General features: G+C 36.8%; 2 protein-coding genes across 2 annotated transcripts in view; one reads left to right on the top strand and one right to left on the bottom strand.

Annotated features, from left to right (window-relative positions):
* Positions 1–16,862, top strand: part of UBAC2 (UBA domain containing 2) — a 270,773-nt gene that overhangs the window by 131,228 nt on the left and 122,683 nt on the right. The window lies entirely within an intron of this gene.
* On the bottom strand, positions 719–11,858 carry LOC140512721 (G-protein coupled receptor 183-like). Its single transcript, XM_072622050.1, has 2 exons — positions 11,774–11,858; positions 719–2,144 (listed from the first exon to the last, which is right to left on the bottom strand). The coding sequence occupies exon 2, from the start codon at positions 2,120–2,122 to the stop codon at positions 1,049–1,051; it is 1,074 nt and encodes a 357-aa protein (XP_072478151.1). The 5' UTR covers positions 2,123–2,144; positions 11,774–11,858; the 3' UTR covers positions 719–1,048.

Below are 16,862 nucleotides of genomic sequence, written 5' to 3'. Positions count from 1 at the left end.
AGCGTTTTACATGTTATTGGTAAGGTATATTAAGTCCTCGTCCTCAATAATACAAAAACATAGTTGGTAATAATAGAAATTTTGTCCTACAGACATACTTTCTTATTTACAAAGTACAATTTTTAATTATCATAGTTCATTTGAAGATTTTATGTTGCTGCTTTAAACTCATATTTCTTTATCTCAAAGTTAAAGATCTACACATATGAGTTAACTTGCAAAGAAATCAATTTCTGATTACAATTTCATCAGACTTTTAATATTTACATAAATGTCTTTATATTAGCAGTTTAAATTTTACAAATGACAATGTCATTATTACACAGAATTTGTTATACATAAACTTTCATATTAAAATAAGTCCATTTAATTCCATCCATATTGATTTGCATATTCATTTTGTTATTTTATAACAAGGCAAGTGATCAATTAATACATACTTTACTTATTTGATTAGCAAGTAAACCTTATTTGCAAAATGGTTTGAGGTCTGAACATAGAATCAGGAAAGACTTTGGTTAAAGTCTCTCTTCTCAGTCATTCTGGACAAGTCATATAACCTTTTAGTGCCTCAAACAAATCCCTAGAACTTACCTACTGATTTATGGATGGACTTTAGGTGGAGGGATTTCCTGCAGTTGGAATTCCCTACAATAGGGAAATCATGGATCTTTGGGAATATTCATATAATTTACTTTAAAATAATATTTCATTTTTTTCTTTCTGTTGTTGTCACTCATCCTTCTGCATTTATTAAATTTTTTCTTTTCTTGGTTCAGTTGATCCAGTTCTCAAAATATGTTGGAGAGAGTAATTTTTTAGATTCGTTATGTCTTAGAATCATTATTTCAACATGTGGTTGAAGAGCCTTTGTTATATGGTATTTAGTCTTTGGAGTAGTGCTTTGAGGTTTTTCTTTTTTCCATACCTGTTACTTTGTAAGTAACTGTTCCATTTTGAATGCTGAAAATTTGTTTTATCCAGGGAGAGATTCTGAAAAGTTAATTGGACAGAAATTTTTCTTGTAAATATAAGATTTTATATTTCATTACCTTCCATTTGAAGACTTAGAGTGGATCATTGTTTGATTTTCTGTCATTTCACGTGAGTTTTCCTCAGGAGCTGACCTAACAGCACTTGAAATTGATACACTAACTTGACGTTTCAGCATTTTCATAACCCTTCTCTTGTAACCTTTGCACGCAAAGAAATATATAAAAGGGTCCATGCAGCAGTTGAAGTTCATCAGGCACACTGTAAAATGGAGGGAGATCTGGAATATTTGCTGTTCTTTACAGTCTGGTTCTTTCTGTAGCTTCTTAATCATATGTTGGATAATCGCAATATGATAGGGTGTGAAACAGACAACAAAAACAATAATTATGAAAATAATTGTGTTGAGAGCCTTTTTGTTTACCCCCGATTTCTCAGTTAGTGGGTTTTGTTTGGCAGTTTGTAAGAGTTTACAACATATTTGAGAATAGCAAATCAGTATGATGACAAGTGGGACAGCGTAGCCTATGAAGCAGGCACCGAGGAGAATCCAGGGAAGATTTTGTATTTCCTCAAAGTTTGGGTATTCCATGCATGTTATCCTTCCATGTTCTTCCTTTGACATAGAGTGTATGAGTAATGGGAGTGTCTGACCAAATACAAGAATCCAGACAAAAATGCACACACATTTAGCATGTTTGCTTCTTTTCATCTTGTTGTATCGAAGAGGGTGGACCACTGCAAAGAATCTGTCAATACTCAGACAAGTCATGAAGTTCACACCTGCATAAGTGTTAATGTAAAATATAAGAGCAGTTATCCTGCAAGAGCTTTCACCAATTCTCCAGTCAAATCCCATCGCATAATAGGCTATCCGGGTTGGCAGAGCAGTAGTAAAAAGTATATCAGAAATGACGAGGTTTGTTGAATAGAGAGTGGTGGAATTGATTTTTTTTCTGTTCTGAAAAATGACGGACAAGGCTAATAGGTTGCCAAGGAGTCCAATGATGAAGACAACACTGTAATGAAGAGGCATTACGATCTTTGCTGTACTTTGGTGTGCATAAAGGTCACAATGTGACATATTTGTTGGAGAAGTTGTAAAAGGTGCTGTGAGGTTGGTTTCCATTTTTTGCTGGAATTTAGGTTCCCTGGGGGAAAAGAAGTAGAAGCAGATAATTAATTAAAAGCATCATAAATCATCTGTTGCTAAGGGAAAGAATTCTCTAGTTATGCTTGACAACTATTCTCTTTGATATGAAGTTCAGCAATTGTAAAATGAAGGTTGGGGGTGTAAACAGAGCGTAAGAGTCTTAAGTTAAAAATTCATGTTGCCACAATCATAGCTTAATAAAGAGCTGGGGAAGTCCTGGGCAAGAGAAATATATCAATATAGATGAGATCAAGCCTGTTTTCTGGTATAAGGAAAGCACTGGCTTCTTAGTCTGAAATTCCCCTCCTTCCTTCTGAATCACTGTGTGATTAAAATAAAATGATATGTGAAGCCCCCTACATCTCCGGCAAGCATAGAACAATGGTTTTAAGCTGAATTTCAGTTGGACATTTTTAATATGTGGTGCCTATCACTGCCAGGAAATGAAATTAGTCATACATTTAGAATACTGTGAGGGTTACCACAATGATCTGATTTGTGTCAGAAAAGTGTGAAAAGCAGGCTCAAAGCTTCATGGTAAACCAAAGGCGGTGTTTTTAAGTTCTAAAGGAAAAGGGAAAAACACTAAGAGACACCAGAGAGGCATGTATTTGAGGAAACGTCAGAGTTGTGAATTCCCTGAAGCTATTTCTGAAACGAATACATTTATCTGTGAGGAGAGTCTCTGTACACAGATGTTTTCTCAAGGGGACCAAGGAATTAGCAGGAAATCTCTCTGTGTCCAACAATGATTCTACTTACTTTACATCTATATCTCATAAATAGCACCACCAAGATCCACCTACCTTTGTGTGTTGACTCCGTAGTACCTTTATGGTTCCGCATATCCATACCTTTCCTTTTACTTGAGCTACACTCTAAGCAAATTGAACTGCTTTCTCTCTTTACACAGCTTGGGTTCTTCCACCTCCATGGCTTTATTCATGTTTACTCTGCTTATGTTTATGTCCTCCCATTACACCCCCAATTTAGACCTGTTAAAAGTCCTGTCCATCCTTGAAGCCGCTTTACATGCAGCTTCTTCCATGAAGCACTGCCATGTTCTTCTCTAATTATTAATGATTCTCTTCATCTCCAAACATGTATTGCTAGATCTGTACCTGTCTCTGGTACCTGAGCTTGTGCCATTCTATAATCTAGTTATTTGTCTACCACATATCTCTCAACTAGATTATGAACTCTTTTAAAACCAAGGACTTCAACATGTCCTATTTAACCTTCATATTTTCCCCATTGCTTAAAGTGGTGCTTAGAAGTAGGTGTTTAATGAATGTTTGTTATAGTTATATCTTATGCAATAAAAGTAAGGTGATGAGAAAATCACATGTATATTTTTGGGGAAAGGGGACATGCAAGATATGTTAAGGAAATGAAACTAGGAAATTGGTGGGTGGAATGAAGATTCCAGACAAGGGGTGTAGTTTAGGAAAAGGCATTATGAAAATTTGAACTTCCTTTTATTATAATTCCATTTCTAAGTAAAATGTTGCTTTTTAAAAATTGTAGCCACAGCATTTATGAAATATTTCAAAACTCAGTCTCCGAGAAAATATCATTTAAAAAGAGCATCATAGTTATTAGACTTGACAGCTTCCTATATATATATACATACATATATATATATATATATATATATATATATATATATATATAATTATAATTACGGTGATTGAGAAAATGAAAGTTATAGGAATCAGGACTAAACACTGGTTTGTCCCAGGTGATCATTTGTTACTGTAAATATAGGTTCAACTTATTAACGTTAACCTAAACATGTTGTTCACCAGAAGCAGAAATAGTATACTTTTCCAACATTTCTCAGTTTTTGAAAGTCAAAGGAAAGTGGATACTTTTATAGTCCAACTCTCCCTGTGGAATCCTGCAATTTAACATAATGTTGAAAGAGAATAAATAGATCAACTTACCCAATACCAGTTTTTCTCAAAACTGTTTGCCTAAAGTTTGATAGGGGTTTGAAAAACCCCCTCCCCCTTACATAGATTCCAAGCTATTCATGTTTCATGGGTCTGAATTTGTTCTGTATATAATTTGTTCTCAGATACAATTCATATATTTAGGCAGGTTATATATATATATCAAGTTGAATCTGAAGGCATGGCACCTTATAACTTTGAATAGATAGGAAAAAACCCTAACATTTTCTCAGGACTCTATTCTTTCCTGAGAGTGTGCCAATGTGACTGTGGGCTGGTACTTTCTAGCTAAAGAAAAAACAGCCACCATGACCTGTGTATTTTTCTTGGGTTTGTGCAGTGCTCTGACAGATGTGAGGCTGGTAAGAGTGTTAAGGGAAATTGCAGATTTCTTCTGTACCTCAAAATAACCTTCTTCACTAGAGTAGAACCTCCTCTAGCCAACAGATTGTGGAAACTATCCATAGCTAGTCTAATGTCTCCTTGAACAAGAAGGTGGCAAATGTCATATCTGTCTCCTTAACAAAGCTTGTTGCTTTTAAATCACTTCTTTCAGTATACTGGTCTGAGAAAAGCATAGCATTTTCCCAGAGCTAAGCGTCTGTAAAATTATTTGTAAGTAAATGTTCTGTGGTTGGAGGAGCTGTGTATGCATATTTATCTATGTGTGTGCCTGGTATGCCATGGTTAGTAGAGTTGCTTACATCTCTTCTGATTTTATCATCTCATTTTTGCATAACCAGACGTGTTGAACTGACATATTCTTTCTAGCCACACAAAAAGAAAAGAAAAGGCAAAAACTCAATTTGCTAGAATTTAAGAGAAACTGTTTAAGGATTAATGTAATCTATATCTTAGAAATAGTTTTTTGGGAGGAAACGACTTATGAGCATATGTAATTTTAGATATGTATTACCAGATTATCCTGCTTTCTTTACTACAGTTAGAATATACCATTACTTTTATTTCAGTCCATGTACTCAAAAAATGCTAACACATTTAGAAATTAACTCTGGGCCTGCACCAGTTGGAACACTAATTTTCTAAAAAAGACCAAGGCAACTTTCTAAAGTACCTAGACAGGGCCAGCCCTTAGGTAAATTGTGAAGTTAGTAGTTTGTTTTTGTGTCTGCAGTGTTTGAATTCTGTGCACCTCGTTGCCTTTAGTGACCCGCTCTGTCTCCCTTTATGTTCTTAATAGGGGCAGCTAGGTGGCACAATAGATAGAGTGACAGACCTGGAGCCAAGAGGACTCACCTTTCTGAGTTCATATCTAGCCTCAGACATTTCTTAACTGTGTGACCCTGGGCAAGTCACTTAAACCTGTTTGCCTCAGTTTTCTCATCTATAAAATGAGCTGGATAAGTAAATGGCAAACCACCCCAGTATCTCTGCCAAGAAGACTCCAAATGGGGTCACACACATGACTGAAAGTGACTAAACAACAGCAAAAATGTTCCTGATTCCCTTATATTCTTTCTTTCCACCCTCTAATCATAAGGTCTAATGAGATTATTCATTTATGTCACGGTTCAAATGACTGGCAGCTATGTTACCCTTTCAGATATATTTGTACTTCATCAGGAATCATAACCATAAATTAAAGGAATTAATCCTGAACTGGCGAATCTAGTTAATGGGAGATGATTTTCTTTCCTCCCTAGGTGTGTATGAAATGATATCACATATACCTGCCACACTCATTTTGAGGCTGGCACTGCCCCAGCTATAGCTTACACACTAGGAAAAGCTAGCTTTCTAAGGATCTGCAACATTGTGTCATGCAAGGAAATTTCAAGGAACATGTCTTTTGTTTACGTATAATTTTGGTTCTTTGACTTGTTCTTTGGGAGCAGTGCAGAGAAAAGGAAAATAATTCCATCTGAGAAAAGCTCAGTGGGAAGGTATGAGAAACTTGGAAAATTAGGTGGAATAGGAATCACAGGAAGTTTATTTTATTGTAGAATTGATGAGAAGTACAGAAAGTGACAGGAGAGTGCTGATCATTTTGCAGCAATAGGTCTTGGTCGCTTCTGTTCCCTTGAGCACACTATACCTGCTAGACAAAAGGAATCTGTCATCAGCCCTGGTTTGCTAAGGTCTAGTGTTTGTCAAGAGCTTCCATAGGCTGCCTTCTGCGTTTGAGGCAGCTGAGTGACATTCAGTGGCTCAGCACGGTTTAGCAGAAGACAATTTAACAATGCCAAGTTTCCTTATTTGTTGTTTAGTGGAATGGCCCATTTTGTATCTCCCTATAACAAACCTTAACACCTTTTGTAAACAAGAAGCCTACGGGATACCTGCTGTCAGTTTATTGGCAAAGTTGGTTAAAAAAACAAGCTGGTTTTCTATCCATTGGACTATATGTTTTGTCCTGGTAGCATGCCACTGATCTCTCTCTCCGCCCACACCCACTCACCCAATACAATGTGAGCTCCTTGAAGTCAGGTGTTATTTTTGTGTCCCTAATATTTTGCACAATGCCTTGACCACAGTAGGATGAAATTTGAATACATTAATGATGATAAACTCAGGTGATTGAATTAAATCAACTTTTCATACTGTTTATGAGTAGATTCTTCATTTCTCAGATTGAATTCTTTCTGACTCATAGTTATGTCTGTGCTTGGGTTTCTTCTTATGAAAATGTACAGGTAGTGTTTTCAGGAAAAACAAAGAGCCCAGTGAGTATGTTCCTCCCTAACAATGAAAAGGGATTAGACTTCTGAAGCCTCATTTAACTGCTGTATCTTACAGAGATTTCTTTTCTCTGATCTGTAGATATACAGCAAAAATTGAAGTAGAAGCAGTGTCCTTTATTAAGGCCCAGTTGTTTCTTTCTAAAAATGTCATCCTATAACTTTGCAGCTAATCGCCAATCAGCCTCTGAAATCAATCCGGTATAGAATAAAACAGTAGGAGAAAAATAAGTTTTCTACTGCAAAAACTGCCTTTTCCATTCTTTTGTCAACTGTCTTAATGCCCTGTATCCAGCATATTCTCAATATAAGTGAACTGTTAGTTTTGCTCATAGTTTGTATTTCATAGTACTGTAGATTTAGACGTTGAAGGGACCACAAGGGGCACCTAGACCAACTCCCTCACTTTACATGTAAGGAAACTGAGACCCAGGGAGGTTAAGAGATTTGTCCAAGGTCACATAGGCAGTCAGCAGCAAAAGCAGCCTCTGAACCTGGGTCCTCTCTTTGTATCACAAGACATTATTTATTACTTTTCTTTGGAGCAATGAAAGCTTATTATGAGGAAAGGATTATAAGGAAAACTGAGTGTGAAATGTTTCATAGTAATTGTCTTGTTACACACCTAGTTGAGTAGGGAAATTTGCATTTCCTAGAATCCCACACTTAGAAAGAAGCTGAGAAATCATCCCTGTCTCCACCTGTATAACTCCTGACATGGGCTTGGTTGTCAGGCTGCTTCTTGAACAGTTCCAGAGACAAGAACTTCATTACTTCAGAAAGAAATGTATTCCAGTTTTGACAGTTTCATTTTCTCCTTATAATGAACCAAAATGAAGCTCCCTTTAATTTCTACCTCTTGGTTCTTGCTTTTCTGCCTAGATTTACATAGAAAAAAGCTGCTCCTTCTATTTTGTCATTTTAAGTATCTGAAGACAACTCTTCTTTTCCTTCTGATTCTTCCCTTTTTTATAAAGTTTCCCACTTTGTTCAACAACTTTTCATGTGGCATGGTTTCTAGATGTTTTGCCATCTTGATCTTCCTCATTCTGACTTACAATTTGCCAACATCCCTTTGAAATGTGGTACCCAAAAAGGAACTCAGTATGACAGATATGGTCTAATTAACACAGAGTAAAATTAGTCTGTAGCTTCTCTTGCTCTCTTTCTTCTCTTCTTTCCTTATTCTTTTGTCATTTCTTTCTTACAAAGCTGAGACTATCATATGAAAGTTACTGATCAACCTTGACACAAAAAAAGGCAAATAAATGAAGGCCTGCTGTTATATGCTATTTAAGTGTGTGTAATAATGCAGCAGAATACCAACATGATGCTTGCCTTAGGCCCTCAAGAAAGTGCTTTAGATCAGGAATCCAAAGACCTGAGCTCTGGTGTTAGCTCTGTCTAGCACCTACCTCTTTTTGACCACAGGTAAGTCACTTTAACCCCTCCCTCCACTCATCAAATGGATCTATGTTGTTTTGCTCCTAGGATTGCTATAAGGGAACCACTCTATAAATTTAAAAATTTACTCTTAATTTCTATTTTAATATAACATTTATATACTCTTCAGAGTTTACAAAGCACTGTACATATGTTATCTCATTTGATCCTCAAAATAACCCTTTGAGTTAAGTGCTATTATTAGGAAACTGAGGCACATTAAGAACCTTAACTCACTTGTTCAGAGTCACACAGCTTTTAAGTGTCTGAGGCAGGGCTTAAATTCAGTTCTTCCTGACTTAAAAGATCAGCACTCTATTGACTGAATCACCTAACTTCCTCAAGGATCAGGATTGGGTACTTTATTAGAGCAGATTACAACCATTCTGAGCTCTAGTATAGATGATATGAATCATGGAATATTAGTGTTGGAAGAGATCTCAATGGGCATTTAGTCCATGCTGCCCTCAGAAAGGAAATTTCCACTACATCATACCTGACAAATGATTGTCTCCCCTTTGCTTGAAGAATTCTCATGAGGGGAAAAGCTCTGCTCCCTGAGAGAGCCTGCTCTACTTTTGGACAGCTCTGATTGTTAGGAAATTTTTCCTGACATTAAGGCTGAATTTGTTTCTTTGGAACTTCCACTCATTACTCTTGGTGCTGTCCTCTGGGACCAAACATAACAAGTTTAATTGCTCTTTTGCATGACAGCTGTTTAGATGCATCCTCATTTTCTTCAACTGATTGTCATCTAGCATGTACTCAAAGCCTTTGCCATCCTAATTGCCTTCCTTTGGAACTATCCAGAGTTTATCAGTGTTCTTCTGAAGCTGTGTCAGTCAGAACTGTACATAGAATTCCAGGTGTGGTCTGACCTGGTCAGAGTTTAGCAGGATTGTCACCTTGTTCTTGAAAACCATGCTCTCAATACAAGCCCAGGACTACAATGGCCATATTGCACTGAATTCTGAGCTTGTAGTCCAGTAAAGCCCCTAGATTTTCTTCGGATAAAATGCTATGTAGCCAACCCTCTCCTATCTTGTACTAATGATGTTGGCTTATTATATTCAATTTTTAATGATTTATGATGAAAACAATTGTTATCAGAGTTACAGACTTATAAAAGAGATGCCCTATACATGGGACATGATGTGATCTGTAGTGTGAGAGTTATCTAGTAAGTATAATAAGAAAGATTCCTTAATTGTTTTACTGGTGTTTATATAATCTTATGATCTAAGTTCAGAATGTTTTTCCATGAATATTAATTACACAATAATTTTTCTGTTAAAAACCCTTCCACCTATTAGCTTACTTATAATCTCCCTCTAAGTAGACGGGGATAGGTATTAAATGCTTCTCTTTTCCTTATGTAGAAACTGAGGGGTGGAAAGAGTCTATGATTTGCCCAAGAACTGTAGGTGATGTAACTAGGCAAGAATCGGACTTGCTTGATTTTCAGGCTGAGATTTTCTTTTATCCTATAATGACTATTTGATGTAGATCTTTTTTTCTCCTCTAATCCTGTATACTTTCTAAGAGGAAAGTTCTTATACATATTTACTTCTTATGAGACATTATAAATACTACACAGGGATATCATTGAAGATAATCACTTTCTTTGCCATTAATTATATTTCTACTCCCAAACCATATTATGATTTAAGATCAAGAAGCAGTTTCAATTTTTGATTTATAGTCACTACCTAGCCAGAAGACAAAGGATTAAATAACAAGTAGTGTAAGCAGATAAGGTCACACAGTCTCTTATAGTCAGAGAAGGGCATATGAAGTTTGTTAGGAGAGGGCAAAGACCACAGGTTAGAATGGAAAATAGAATTCTCCTGGAGATATGTTGCCATGCTTGGTTGTCCCAGTGATTCAGAAATCTCTGAGGTGCATGGTTAGTCCTTGATGCCCCTAGCATGTGTGAGTATAGGTCCCTAATAGATTTTCTTTTGTGCTCTTGGTACATTTACATGAAATTTTTGGTGAAAGCAACTAATTTAAGCTGATGGGTGGTTCAGCTTAGAAATTCTTACTCTCAGGTCCATTGGGATTTTCTACGTGCTGCAGTAACAAGTGCTAAAAACATTTAAATTGAGAATCAACAAGCATTTATAGAGCAACCACTGTATGTCTAGAAACGTCTTTTGATTTTCCTTTGCTAAAGCATGACATGTATCCATTGCTAAAAATATACATTCTTCCTATATAGGGATATTCCATTAAAAAAAATCTCTGTACAAGTTTATTGAAATCTTGGTCATTTAATCTTTCCTTTTTTCTCTCTTGGGGTCCTCGCTACTGAAACATAAACCCACATGCACACGTTCTCTTGCTTATCAGGGTATTTCCTTTGGGCTGATACTAGTGCAAGTCTTGATCATTTATGTATGATTTATGTATGAGTCTGTTGAGACTCCAGTTTATCTTTTTATTTCCTGTTAAGCCTAATCCAGTTTCTTAGCATTTGCTGCACTTTTTTTGTATTGAATCTTCTATGCTACATTTCTTATTTCCTCTACTAAACTAGTTGAGGGCAGGGACAATCTCTTATTCAGTTTTGCAAACCTCTCTGTACCTAATATAGAGTCTTTGTATAACAGTGTTTTCGGAGTGAAGAAAAATGAGTGAATTTTTCTGGTGTCTTTTAATTGATGGCTATGTAATATACATGGAGAGATTAGAAGGCAGAGAATTAACATGATTAATAAAGATAAAATTATTTAGAAAGCTGAATCCAGGATACTTACTGCCTCAAATTCTTATAGTCTCTTCAAATAAGATAAATCAGATAAAAAGAGAGAGAGGAAATCATGTAATCTAATGTCCAAAAATATTTTAGCTTCGGTAACAACAGGAAAATATAAGATAAAAGATAAGTTTGGCTTTTGTTTTAGAAGAACATATGCATTTTGAGAATGTTTATGTGTTTAAGGATTGATTTTAAAAGGCATGAAAGGACCATAACTGGACCTTAGGAGTTCCTGTTTTGGAAAAGAACTCTTTTAATTATATGCCTAAAAGAAAAGAATCTTGGAAAAATCACTCTTCCTAAACTCATCATTACACTCTTTGAATATTGATTTAAAAAGGCTTTCTTCCTCTAGTAAGAAAATTCAAATGTTAGTTCTCAGTCCACAGTTCACATATCATGTCCTAAAACATTAATTTAATGTCATATTTCTTTATTGGTTTACCTATTAAACTATTATTAGTTTATCAGTTTATATAGCTACAGAGATTAAGCAGTAATGATTAGTTAAAAAAAAAAAAAAAGCAAGCACATTTTTGGTATGTTTCTCTGTCTTTTCTCTATTGAAGTAACCTGAAAAGGTTTTTAATACTATCTGTTGCTTCCCTACAGCAAGAGTGTAAATTAATAGTATGATATTCATGCAAGTGCACGTAGCTAACCAGTGAATTAAATTCACTTTCAGCTATTTGAGAAACTAAATATTTCAAAAGCATTAGCTTTATAAAGTTGTTACATAATTGACAAAGCACAATAATTTTCTACTTACGTGTTAGTGAGTTTTTAGGTCCTTTGTGAAGCAGTGATACTTGGCCCAGTGACTGTAGGAAACTGAAGCTCATTGCTCTTGTCATATTTGTTTGAAGGAAGAGCTTCTACTGATATCCTTTTATGGTGTTCCTTTTTTTTTTTTTCATCGTCCTGTTACTGAATATAGTAACTGTGCACATGTGCATGGTTTTAAATGGGAAGTGAAATGGCTCTTGTCCTGCTAATGTTTGACTAAAAGTCCCTTGGAATTTATGAATTGCTGATTTCTCTAGGTGGAACTTTATAAAAATTTTTAGTTTTGACCTTAAAAATTTTATTTGAAAGTGACTAAAATAACAACCTGAAAATGAAGTATGGGTTATTTTAATGTATTTTATCCATATTATATTATATGCGAATGTTTGAAAAAAGATACTAGATAGCCTACCTGGGAACCTGCTATGTATGAACTCTGTTGAATCTATTAACTATTAAAAGCTTATGACATGACTAAGGGAGAGTGTTCCAAGTATGTTGGAGTAGTTTAAGCAAAGTTTTTTAAATATGAGAGTGAAGATGGATAACTGGAAGTCCATGAAGGATACACTTTAGGAATAAAAGCAAACAGAGAGGGATGAGATGTCTTTTAGTAGCATCTCTCTGTTTACTGAGGAGCATCCCAGCAGGGCTTTCAGAAGCATGTGTCCAGCATCACTTTTGCCCCTTGGAGAAATCTACTTTGCCTCATGTTAAGCTAGGGACAAGGGAAAATCAATCACGGTGTCATTTTGTCTATCAGGGAGATAGCATGTTGTTAAAAAGTACTAAATTTTTATCTTTTCTGTTATTGTGTGGTATCATTATTAACTTTTTAAAGGACTCTTATTTTGCTCCTTCCTGAAGTTATCAAATTGTTTCTATTTGAAGAATAAGATTAATTGTATTTTTAAAAAAATATGGCATGCCTAATGGGCGTAAATGACTTCTAACTCTTGGTATTTAAAATGAGTATAGAAAAGGCATACTTACCAAATATGCATCTGACATGAAGTTAGAAAGGATCATTAATTGATAGAAAAAAAAGATTAAGCAAGATGTTGGCAGGCTGAAACTATAGGTTGAAACTAAGATGAAACTCAGTGGTAATTGTAATATCCTATGTTTAGCTTTACAAAAATGAGTTCAGCAAGCAACCATATGTCCTAGGAATTTTGGCTAAATAAGAATGAATCAAGGATGTGATGATGTTGCCAAGCTTTATGAAATTCTAGGCTGCATTAGGAAAAAGGGATAGTGTCTATAATACAGATGAAATTAATCCCACTCTACTTTGGGGTTTATTTTTTGAAAATTGCTTAAAATTCTGAATTTAAAAGACATAAGAAAGAATATTTCCATGTATACAGCAAAACACAGAAGAGTCCTATAAAACCACAAATCTCTTACTTCACACTTCAACTTTTCTAAAAAGTATATAATCAGTTTCACTTGTTATTTGCAAAGCTGCCTTGCTTGTCTGTGCTCCGTCTTGAACTTCATTCTGCTTAAAAGCTATGACAGAGGCCTCATTATTTCTAATCCCCTTCCTTCCATCCTCTCCCCCAAAATGAAAAGCCAAGAAAAAAGAAAGAAAAATAGCCAATAAACATAGTCAAACAAAACAAATTCACCCTGTGTCCATGTCCAGAAATTCATTTCTCCATGCCTTGAATCTATAATCTCTATCAGGTCCTCTGGAAAAAAAGTGTTATTGCATTAGAGTTCTCCAAGTCAGAGTTGTTTTTGTTTTCCACTGTTGCTGTTCTTATATAATTTTTTCTCCTGCTCACTTAGATTTTGCCTCAGTTTATATTGAGGATTCTCTGCAATTGTGTCTTTTGCTATTTCTTATGGCACAGTAATATTGCATTGTATTCCTGTACCACAGTTTGTTCACCCGTGCTCCAGCTGTCTAAGAGGTCATCTAAGGCACTCCCTTAGATTTGGTTTCTTTGCTTTTCTTTTCCTATCTGTGTGACCCCAGGCAAGTCACTTAACCTTTGTTTGCCTCAATTTCTTCATCTGTGAAATGGAGATAGTAAATAGCATTTACCTCCCAGGGTTGCTGTGAGGTCAAATAGTGTAGTAAAGTGCTTAACCTAGTGCCTGCTACCTGTTAAGTGCTCGATGAGTGTTAGCTATCTTTGTTGTTATTGTTATTTTCTCTCTCTCTCTCTCTCTCTCTCTCTCTCTCTCTCTCTCTCTCTCTCTCTCTCTCTCTCTCCTCCCTCCCTCCCTCCCTCTCTCTCTCTCTCTCTCTCTCTCTCTCCCTCACATTAGGAAATTTGTTTCATGTGTGACTATTCCCTCCCCAATATTATCCTTCCTCTTAACACATTCCTCAGTTGTAAAGTTTGATGTATTTCTACACCATGACTCGGTGGGTGTCGGTGTGTGGCTGTGTGTGCATGACTGTGTGGGTGACAGAGAGAAAACAGGAAAGCCTCCAGGAGTGTTTAACTCTCCCTTGTCCGCTTCAAATGAATGATGCCCGTGCCCTCTCTGTCCTATGTTCTTATGTACCTCAATTATGAGAAATATCAAGTTCCATCTCGTTCTTTCTCCTTTTTCTAACATTATATTCTTTTTTTCTCTTTCTTCTCTTCCAAACCTCAGAACAGAACCAGTTCGCTCCTACAACATTTCTTTTTGTTACTTTATTCCAAATTTAACTCCCTCTATTCTTTCAAGACAGAAAGATTCTGAAGGGACTCTTGTTTCTCCCCCATTTAAATGTTAGCTCTCTATCATCCTAGAGCCCACTTCAATTGCTCAAATAAATTTACTTTTCTAGGTTTCTTTGGACTCTTGTATTTGTGTTTCACTCCCTATTCACCTCTGTTCTTTTTATCAAAAATGATGGAAAGTTCTCTATTCCATTAAGGATCCGTTTCTTCCCTGTTAGTGTTCTACTCTGCTTTGTAGGGTAATTTGTCCTTATTTGGAAGCCTGTGTCATTTGCCTTTTCCAGTATTGTCTTCCAGAATCTCCTGGTTTTTAGAAGCTAAGATCTTATGTGATCCTGACCATAGTTTCTTGATTCTTAACTGCTTTTTTGGATTTTTCAAATGCTTTTCTTTGATGTAGAAACGTTGGATTTTGACTGTGACATTTCCTGGGCGTTTTCCCTGTGGGATTATTTGTTCTCACAGAAAATCCCTTTTCCCTTTGAGCTTCTGCTTGCTGTTAATGGGGATGCTTGATTCTTTTTGGCAGTCAGTAGACTTGCAATGTTTTGATACTGGTTGATGTTTTCTTTGCGTCACTTATCCAGTCTTAATTCCCGAATTAGGTTTTTGTGCCAAGGCCAGCCCCCACTCCCTGCTGTGCTTCTGAATGGCATGATCATCCCTCCTTGGTCTTGTTCCAGGTCCCCTGTGCTCTTGAGCTGACCTCCCTCTCCCGGGATTAGACCCACTGATCTTTGATTATCGATCTTTACCTCTCTGGCATCCCAGGACAGAATGGTAGGGAACACAGTTGAGCATTACAGCACTCCTCACTGCTGTTCCCAACCCTGCAGCTCTCTGACCACATGGAGGCTTTCTCAGGGTAGCCCTACGCTTTACTCCTATCACAAAGCTTTATTGCCCCTATATGTGCCCCATTTCTGTTCTCACTAGGAATGACCTTATACTGGTGGCAGTTTTGGCAGAGGGGTCCCCTTTCCTATTGTCTGTGGCTTTGGGCTGACTTTTTGTGAAGTTCTAGGTTGAAAAGAGTAACTTACTGTATTTTTCTTGTTAGGTTTTTTAGTCACAAATTCAGTCTGGTGTGAATTTTAAGGTTTTGGCTGAGTAGGTATTTGAGGGCAGATGATTTGCTGCTCTTTTAGGCAATGATCTTTCCAGGACAACCACTGCCTTGCATAGGGGAAGGGATGTTTGATGAAGGATGAAAAGGTTTGGAAAAACTGCTGTGAGTGGGATAGTGAAACAAATAGGGAGGTATGGAAGGATTGCCTTGCTGCAGTGAGGGCCCAGTTGAAATTATGTAACATAAACTCACAGTGGACCCAATCAGCATGATTTAGTGATTTTTCTCCAGCTTTGTTCTGTAGCGTCTAAGTAGTAGCAAAGACAGTGAACAGTGGGAGTAATCCAGGGTTGGAGATTGGCAGGGTGAGATCTTCGATAGGATAAAGGACAAGGGACTAGAAAGAAGAGGGGTAGTATAGAATTGAAGGAAAGGAAATACAGTGTAGCTGTTGAGGTTTGGGGTATTTGGGACCCCAAAATACTGACACACTGGGTCCTGCCAAATGAATTCATCTCAAGCCTTCTTTCAGCCAAAGGAAAACAAAATTTATTAAAGATTCGCCATATTGGATTGACTTTTAAGAGGCATCACCATTTGTGATGCTTGTATTGACTAGTGGGCCAGATAGAATCTCCGTTATACGGAATCTGAGCTGGATTGAATCTGAGTACTTTCATGGAGGTGAGATGTAATTTATATACAGAACAACTGTGGGAGATATCTGGGGGGTGGTCTAATCTTGATGGGATTGGGATAACTAGTGATATAATCAAGGGTGGGAAACACCCTTGGGAAACAGCTGGAGGCAGTTGCGGGGAGGTATCAGACAATGGAGGGCTGGAGTGAAAAGCAGGTGGGGCAATCCTGAGGTAACAGATAATGGAGGGCCCAGCTAAATTAAGGGTAACAGATTTAGGTATAAAAAGCCAGATTAAAGTGCGAAGGCTCAAGGAGGTCCTTGCTAGTGCAGAGGGATGATGATCTGGGAAAGACCTAAGGGTCTATTCCTTAGTTGGAGTCCATATTGGAGGCCAGAATAAGGACTAAGGACAGAGTTTGGAGTTGCAAGACAGTTGAATAATAAGGATTTCAGAGTTTGCATGTGGAAAACTTGTGGAGGATGTCAAAAGATCAGGGTTATGACCATCTTTGAGTAGTTGTGGTAGGGTAGAGTAGATCATGGGAAATGAGTAAATTGGGGGATTGGGAGATAAGGGTATTTAAGAATATGTCAATATGTATGTTGATGTATGTGGGCAAGAGTTGAACCAGGCTCCATGAGGAAGGAAGGAGAGTCATGAGCAAAGATT

This window comes from Notamacropus eugenii, chromosome 6, assembly GCF_028372415.1.
Source record: "Notamacropus eugenii isolate mMacEug1 chromosome 6, mMacEug1.pri_v2, whole genome shotgun sequence".
In the NCBI taxonomy this organism is placed as follows: Eukaryota; Metazoa; Chordata; class Mammalia; order Diprotodontia; family Macropodidae; genus Notamacropus; species Notamacropus eugenii.
This window is presented reverse-complemented; position numbering and strand designations above follow the sequence as displayed.

Coding starts and splice junctions, on each gene's coding strand:
- LOC140512721 (XM_072622050.1), bottom strand. CDS start 2,122: ATGGAAACCAACCTCACAGCACCTTTTACAACTTCTCCAACAAATATG.